General features: G+C 44.7%; 1 protein-coding gene across 1 annotated transcript in view; it reads right to left on the bottom strand.

Annotated features, from left to right (window-relative positions):
- LOC125036812 (nephrin-like) overlaps positions 1-7,500 on the bottom strand; it is a 173,577-nt gene that overhangs the window by 64,131 nt on the left and 101,946 nt on the right. Inside the window, exon 8 of the mRNA XM_047629674.1 lies at positions 6,622-6,708. Coding sequence (XP_047485630.1) covers positions 6,622-6,708 — 87 coding nt within the window. The remainder of the gene's footprint in view (positions 1-6,621; positions 6,709-7,500) is intronic.

Genomic DNA, 7,500 nt, shown 5'->3' with positions numbered 1-7,500 from the left:
AGAGAGAAAGGAAGATAGGAAAAGAAGTAAGAAGCGGGGAAAATAATGGCAAAGGGGGGGGGGGAGGGAGAGGTAGGTAAAGAAAGAGGGGATCATGAGGGTAATAGGAAAGGGGGGACGAGGGGATTAAAAGGTAAGGGAAGAAAGGGAGAAGCGGGGAAGGTTATGGCAGAAGGGGAGGGGAAGACACAGAGAAGGAAAGAGAGGAGGGAGAGACACAGGGAAGGAAAGAGAGGAGGGGAAGACACAGAGAAGGAAAGAGAGGAGGGAGAGACACAGGGAAGGAAAGAGGGGAGGGACAGACACAGGGAAGGAAAGAGAGGAGGGGAAGACACAGAGAAGGAAAGAGAGGAGGGAGAGACACAGGGAAGGAAAGAGGGGAGGGGGAGACACAGGGAAGGAAAGAGGGGAGGGGGAGAGGGGGAGACACAGGGGAGGAGAGAGGGGAGGGAGAGACACAGAGAAGGAAAGAGGGGAGGGAGAGACACAGGGAAGGAAAGAGGGGAGGGAGAGACACAAGGAAGGGAAGAGGGGAGGGGGAGACACAGGGAAGGAAAGAGGGGAGGGAGAGACACAGGGAAGGAAAGAGGGGAGGGAGAGACACAAGGAAGGGAAGAGGGGAGGGGGAGACACAGGGAAGGAAAGAGGGGAGGGAGGGACACAGGGAAGGAAAGAGGGGAGGGGGAGACACAAGGAAGGAAAGAGTTGTGATGGGGAGACACAGGGAAGGAAAGAGGGGAGGGGGAGACACAGGGAAGGAAAGAGGGGAGGGGGAGACACAGGGAAGGAAAGAGGGGAGGGGAGAGACACAGGGAAGGAAAGAGAGGAGGGAGAGACACAGGGAAGGAAAGAGGGGAGGGAGAGACGGTGAATTAAAGAAAGGGTCTGGTGGGGGAGGGGGGGGGGAAATGAAGAAGGGAAATGGGGGGCAATGGCAGAAGGGAGAAACAGGTAGCGAAGGAGGAAGCTGGGAGAGGGGGGGGGGGGAGGCGAGAAAAGGGGAGAGTAATGGGAGAAGGGGGGAGGGGGGCAAGGGAAAGGTCGAGTAAAAAGGAAGGAAGGAAGGAATAGTAGGAAGGAGAAAGGGAAAGGAGGAGGAGGGGTGAGAAGAATAAGATAGAGAGAATTAAGGAAGGAGAGATAAAGGACAGTAGAAGAAAGATAGGTAGGCAAGGAAAGAGAGAGAAGAAAAGAGGAAGGTAAGAGAAGGGGAAAACAGAATAAGTGCTGGACGGGAGGAAGATAAGATAAAGTAAGGAATGCAAGGTGAATCAATAATAAAGAAAAGGAAGAGAAGGAAAGGAGAAATAAAAGGAGATAGGAAGAGAACGAAGATGATTGGAAGAGGAAACCAGGCTAAAACGGGAAGGAGAAGAAAGAAAGGAGGAATAGGAAGGAAGGGGAGGAGGTAAGGAGGAAAGGAGAAGGAGGAGAGAGGCAGGAGGAGCGGGGGGGGGGGGGGAGGGGCAGGGCAAAGGAGAATATTCAGTCCTGCGTCCTGAGTGGAATAACAGAAAAAAGGGAGTACTGGGCAGGGGAATAGGCGAGGGGGGGAGAGGGGAGAGGGGAGGAGAGGGGACAGAGCGAGGGGAGAGAATGAGAGGAGGAGAGGGGGAGAGACCGAGGGGAGGAAAGGGGGAGAACGAGGAGAGGAGAGAGGAGAGAAGGAGGGGAGGAAAGGGGGAAAGCGAGAGCAGGAGAGGGGAGAGCGAGGGGAAGAGGAGGGGAGGAGAGGGGAAAATAGGTCGACGGGAGGAGAGGGGATGGAGGGAGGAGAGGGGAGAGAGGGAGGAGAGGAGAGAGGGCATCAGAAGGAGGGGGGCTGAGGGAGGGGGAGGGGATGGGACAAGGCGACGGAGGGGAGAGGGTATAAAACGAGGGGACGCGAGGGAGGGGCGAATATAGAGGTGAGAGGCTGAGGAGGGGAGAGGGGAAGAGGACAGGGGGAGAGGAAGGAGGGGAAAAGACAAGGGAAGAGGAAGGAGACGGGAAGAGGAGAAGGGGAGAGGACAGGAGGAGAGGAAGGAGATGGGAAGATAACAAGGAGAGAGGAAGGAGAAGGTGCACTTGACCAGTCTAAGATATCAACACAAACAAACAAACAAAACCGAAAAAAAACCAGCAAACACAACACAAAACTACAAAAACAAGAAAAAGAAGGAACAATTTCATGAAAAGTATAGGTTCAAAACGCGTTGCTTTTGATTCTCTGCCTTTGTAGTGAATAAAGAATTGGTCTGCTCGTAGCGAGTGTACTTCAAACCGGTAACACGGCTCTTTGCTTCCTCGCTCTTGCTGGGTCTTTCGCGGCCCAGGCTAGCCCTTAGATGACGCCTACTCTTTGTGCGTGCGTGCGTGCGTGTTGTGTTTGTTTGTGTGTTTGTTTGTTTGTGTGTGTGTGTGTGTGTGTGTGTGTTTGTGTGTGTTTGGGTGTGTTTGTGTGTTTGTGTTTGTGTGTGTGTGTGTGTGTGTGTGTGTGTGTGTGTGTGTGTGTGTGTTTGTGTTTGTGTTTGTATGTGTGTTTATGTTTTTGTTTGTGTATTTGTGTTTGTGTGTGTGTTTGTGTTTGTGTGTGTGTGTTTGTGTTTGTGTTTGTGTATGCATGTATCTGTGCGTGCGTGTACCTGTCTGAATTTACTTTATTTGTCCATTTAATTATGATCTTAATCACCCATTTTCGAACTTCAAAAATCCTTCACTTTCGCATTTTCCCCTTTTTTTCCTACTACATACTTGCTTTCTTTATTCCCCTTTTTAACTACTTCCCACACGCTGGATTTCGCTCACACACGCTCGTTAACTCTACTGCCACTTATTCCTTTTCGTTATGCCTGACTCTGATTCCTCTTTCCTTTCCTTTCTCTATCTATATTTCCTTTCTTCCATCTCCATTTTCCGTCATTCTTCTACTTCGCTCTCTCTTTTCCTCTGCTTCTTCTTTTCCATCTTATCTTCTCTCCTCTTCATCCTGCTATCTTTTTTTCGTTCCTCATTTCCCTTTTTTTTTCATTCTCTTTTTCTCCCCTTCCCCTCCATCAACCCTCTCTTTCTTCTCCCCCTTCTTTATCCTCTCTCTTCCCCCTTCCCCCTCCATTCCCTACCAACCCGACCTCCTTTCTTACTTCATTTCCTCCTTCCTTCCCCCTCTCTCCTTTTCCCCCCTTTCACCCCCTATCTCTTTTCCTCTCCACCCCTATGTTCATCTCGTTCCCATACTTCAGTTCCCCTTCCTCCTCCTCCCTCCTCCCTCTCCCCCCCCCTCCCCCTTCACCCTATCCCCTCACCCCCCTCCCCCCCCCCCCCTTGCACTGCCTTTCTCTCCTCCTCCATTTCCCCTCCGGCTCCACCCCTCCCCATTCCCCTCATTTCTTTCTCTCTTTTCTCTCCCCTCCCCCTGCTCCCTCCTCCTCTCCCACCTCGTCTTTTCTCTCCCCCTTACCCCCTCCCTCCCTCCTCCCTCCCCCCTCCTCCCTCTTCACTTTCCCCATGCACTTCCTTTCTCCCCTCCTCCCTCCCCACCTCGTTTCTCCATCCCCCTTCCCCTTTCCCTCCCTCCCCCTCCTCACTTCACCCTTGCACTTTCTTCCCCCCCCCCCCACCTCGTTTCTCCCTCCCCATTACCCTTTCCCTCCTCACTTCTCCCAAGCACTTCCTTGCACTTCACCCTTGCACTTCCTTTCTCCCTCCTCCTTCCCCCCCTCCCTCCCTCCTCCCTCCTCACTTCCCCCAAGCACTTCCTTGCACTTCACCCTTGCACTTTCTTTCTCCCTCCTCCTTCCCCCCTCCCTCCCTCCTCCCTCCTCACTTCACCCTTGCACTTCCTTTCTCCTTTCCCCTTCCCCCCCCTCCCTCCCTCCTCCCTCCTCCCTTCAACCTTGCACTTTTTTTCCCTCCCTCCCCACTCCACATTCACCTTATTCCTTCTCCTTCCTCCTTCCCCCTTCCCTCCCTCCTCCCTCTAACTTCCCCCTTGCACTTCCTTTCTCCCTCTGCCTCCCCACCCTTTCCTCCCACCTCCCTCCTCACTTCACCCTTGCACTTCCTTCCTCCCTCCTCTCCTCCCACCCCGTTTCTCCCTCTTCCCTGCACGGCAACCCCTCCCTGCAGAACAAGGCATTAAGAGTAGAACTCACGCACCCGGGAAACACGCATTCAGCAGATGTTGTTCAGAAACGCTAGGGTTTTATTTAAATTATCCCCAGGGTCAGGTCAGCAGCGGGCGAGTTTCCCCCCTTTTTTTTTTTTTAAAAAATTTTTTCCCCTTAAAAAAAAATTTTTTAAAAAAAAAAATTTTTTTTTAAAAACCTTTTTTCCTTTTTTATTCAATTTTTTTTTTTTCCCCTTCCAACCCCAAAAAAACCCCCCCCAACATTTAAACCTTTTTTTTTTTTTTTTTTTTAAATTTTAAAAATTTTTTAAAAATTTTTTTTTTCCCCTTTTTTATTTTTTATTTTTTTTAATTTTTTTTATTTTTTTTTTTTTCCCCCCCTTTTTTTTTTTTTTTTTAAAAAAAATTTTTTTTTTTTTTTTTTTTTTTTTTTTTTTTTTTTTTTTTTTTTTTTTTTTTAATTTTAAAATTTTTTTTTTTTTTTTTTTTTCTTTTTTATTTTTTTTTTTTTTTTTTTTTTTTTTTAATTTTTTTTTTTTTTTTTTATTTTTTTTTTTTTTTTTTTTTTTTTTTTTAAAAAATTTTTTTTTCCTTTTTTTTTTTTTTTTATTTTTTTTTTTTTTTCCCTTTTTTCCCTTTTTCCCCCCTTTTTTTTTCTTTTTTTTTTTCCCCCCCTTTTTCTTTTTTCCTTTTCCCCTTTTTTATTTTTTTTTTCCCAATTTTTCAAAAAAATTAAAATTTTTTTTTTCCCAAAAAATTTTTTCCCCCCCAAATTTTTTTTTTAAAAAACCCCCCAATTAATTTTTTTTTTTCCTTTAAAAATTTTTTTTTTAATTTTTTTTTTTTAAAAAAATTTTTTTTTTAAAAAATTAATTTTTAATTTTTATTTTTTCCCTTTTTTTTTTTTCCATTCTTTTTTATTTTTTATTTTTTTTAAAAAATTTTTTTAAATTTTTTTTTAATTCATCATTCTTCATTCATTCATTCATTCATTCATTCATTCATTCAGTCAGTCAGTCGGTCAGTGTTTCGGTAGGTCGGTCAGTCAGTCGGTGTTTTAGTAGTTGTCAGTGGAGTGTGAGTCAGTGTGTTGTGTGAGTGTTGTGTGTGAATGTGTGAATGTGTGGTGAGTGTGTGTGTGTGTGTGTGTGTGTGTGGGTGTGTGTGTGTGTGTGTGTGTGTGTGTGTGTGTGTGTGTGTGTGTGTGTGTGTGTGTGTGTGGTGTGTGTGTGTGGTGTATGTGTGTGTGTGTTTGTGTGTTTGTGTGATGGTGTGTGTGTGTGCGTGTATGTGTATGTGTATGTGTGTGTGTGTGTGATGGTGTGTGTGTGTGCGCGTGTGTCCATCTCCCTCTTTCCCTCCACCCCACCTCTCTATCTCTCTCTCTATCTATCTACCTTTATCTCTCTCCCTCCTTCTCTTCCTGTCTGTCTACCTGTAACTCTCCCTCTGTCTCTATCTCTCTGCCTCTTTCTCTCCAACTCTCTCACGCAGAAAAAAATGGAGAACTTATACTTTTCCCCAACGTATTCATGACGTCACGCACCACTATATATCAGAAGAGCGCACACAATTAGCCTTTTTTCTTTACGTTCTTTGTACATCCAGATGATGTAAATGACACGGGTGATGCTAATCCTCGGATAGATTGGATAAGTGTAAAGACACGCTTAATCTTTTCTAATCCATGATTAGGTTTGCATTTGATATATTGAGATAATTATCGAGCAAACGATTTTTTATTTTTTTATTTTTTTTTGAAAATCAAATAATTTATTGTAAGATCATTATCAAGGTCTAATTAACGTGCATGAAAAAGTCCAACTTACTCTCGCACCGAGTGGAATCCACTTTTTTAAACTTCTTTTTTTTTTCCCCTGCATTTATTTCAATTAATTTAGTTATTCAAATGCAATTAAGATGCAGTGGGGAGTTAATAAAATTCGAAGCTTGGCGACTGTTGTGTTCCATCTGGTGAAACTCAGCCTGGCTTATAACTGCATGAACTCCCAACGTAAATATTCATATAATTAGCATACATCAACAAGAACTAAACCTTTAACATCCGCAACATTCATCTCGCGCTAACTCAATATCTCTTAACTCCTGCTATTCTTAAGTTCGCGTGGAAAAACGGCTCTGTTTATGATTCATAATTACGTTCTGTAACAGTGTGTGTAGATTAGACTTTCTAAATCAAGGGGATGTAATACAGTATCGGTTTATAGGAAATAACATCAATTTATGTCTATTCTAAAGCGGTTCTTAAGAAAATATCACAATATGCAGACAATGCACACGCAAAAAGACGGTCATTAATATTAACAGTACGATATTATAACAAACTACAATGCATGGAATCAAAACAAATCAAAGCATATCACTCACAGCAAACACCATATCAGTACTGCAATCAACTACCAACATGACAACACATAACGCCTGATGGACCAGCCCCATAAACACACAGACCCAAACACTCCATACCAATATAGTCTCTCGCGTGGACTTACCTCCAAAGGCCTTACAAATGACGTCATTGCGGTCACCTAAGTTCACCGGCGAATTCAGGACCATCAGCTGAAGCTTCCTGGGCGGCACTGCAAGGGAGACACTGCACTGTGAGGGACGAGACAGCGAAATAGGGCAGGGACACTGGCTGCTGCTGAGGGGACACGCTATGGGGTAATCACAACAGGGGGGCTTTATTGCTCTAGGGGATATTGGTACCGTGGCATGTACTAGGGGATAGTATTGGACTTTGTGAGGCCAGGGAGATATTAGAACTAATGCTATTACTATTTTCCAAGCTGGTGCCAGGGGGTGATTTAAGTAGTACTAACTCCTAGGCTGGTGTTTAGGGTAACTCTAACTATTAACAATTCCCACGCCGGAGTTACTCTAAACATTACCATTACTAATTCAGAAACTGGTGCTAAAAGGGTTTTATCTAACCATTACTAATTCCCAGGCTAGCGTTAGGCATTACTCTAAACTACCACCGTTATACTCATTCCACGGCTAAATACGGAAGGGCAGCGAAAGAACCTCAAGCTATTGTTGTGCTGTAATACAAGGGGAATACTCTGTTACGCGGGAGACCCTTTTACAATAGCAACGACACTTACAGCTGGTGTTTATGTGATAGTAAGAGTCAGGCTGTGGTGACCAAACGAGCGATCAGGACGTGGCGAACAAGTGATAGTGGTAAAAGTGTAGTTAAGTGGTAATCATGATGGGCATTATACCCACCAGCTAAAGGAAAGTGTCGAGAAAGTGCAACAAAAAGATACGTTAAGTGATAAGGTGGGGTTACATAGAGAGAGAGGATTTTAAAGGCTATGGTTTAGGCTGTACTAACATCCAAGAAACAATAAAAAAGAAAAGAAGAG

This window comes from Penaeus chinensis, chromosome 22 (assembly GCF_019202785.1).
Source record: "Penaeus chinensis breed Huanghai No. 1 chromosome 22, ASM1920278v2, whole genome shotgun sequence".
Classification (NCBI taxonomy): domain Eukaryota; kingdom Metazoa; phylum Arthropoda; class Malacostraca; order Decapoda; family Penaeidae; genus Penaeus; species Penaeus chinensis.
This window is presented reverse-complemented; position numbering and strand designations above follow the sequence as displayed.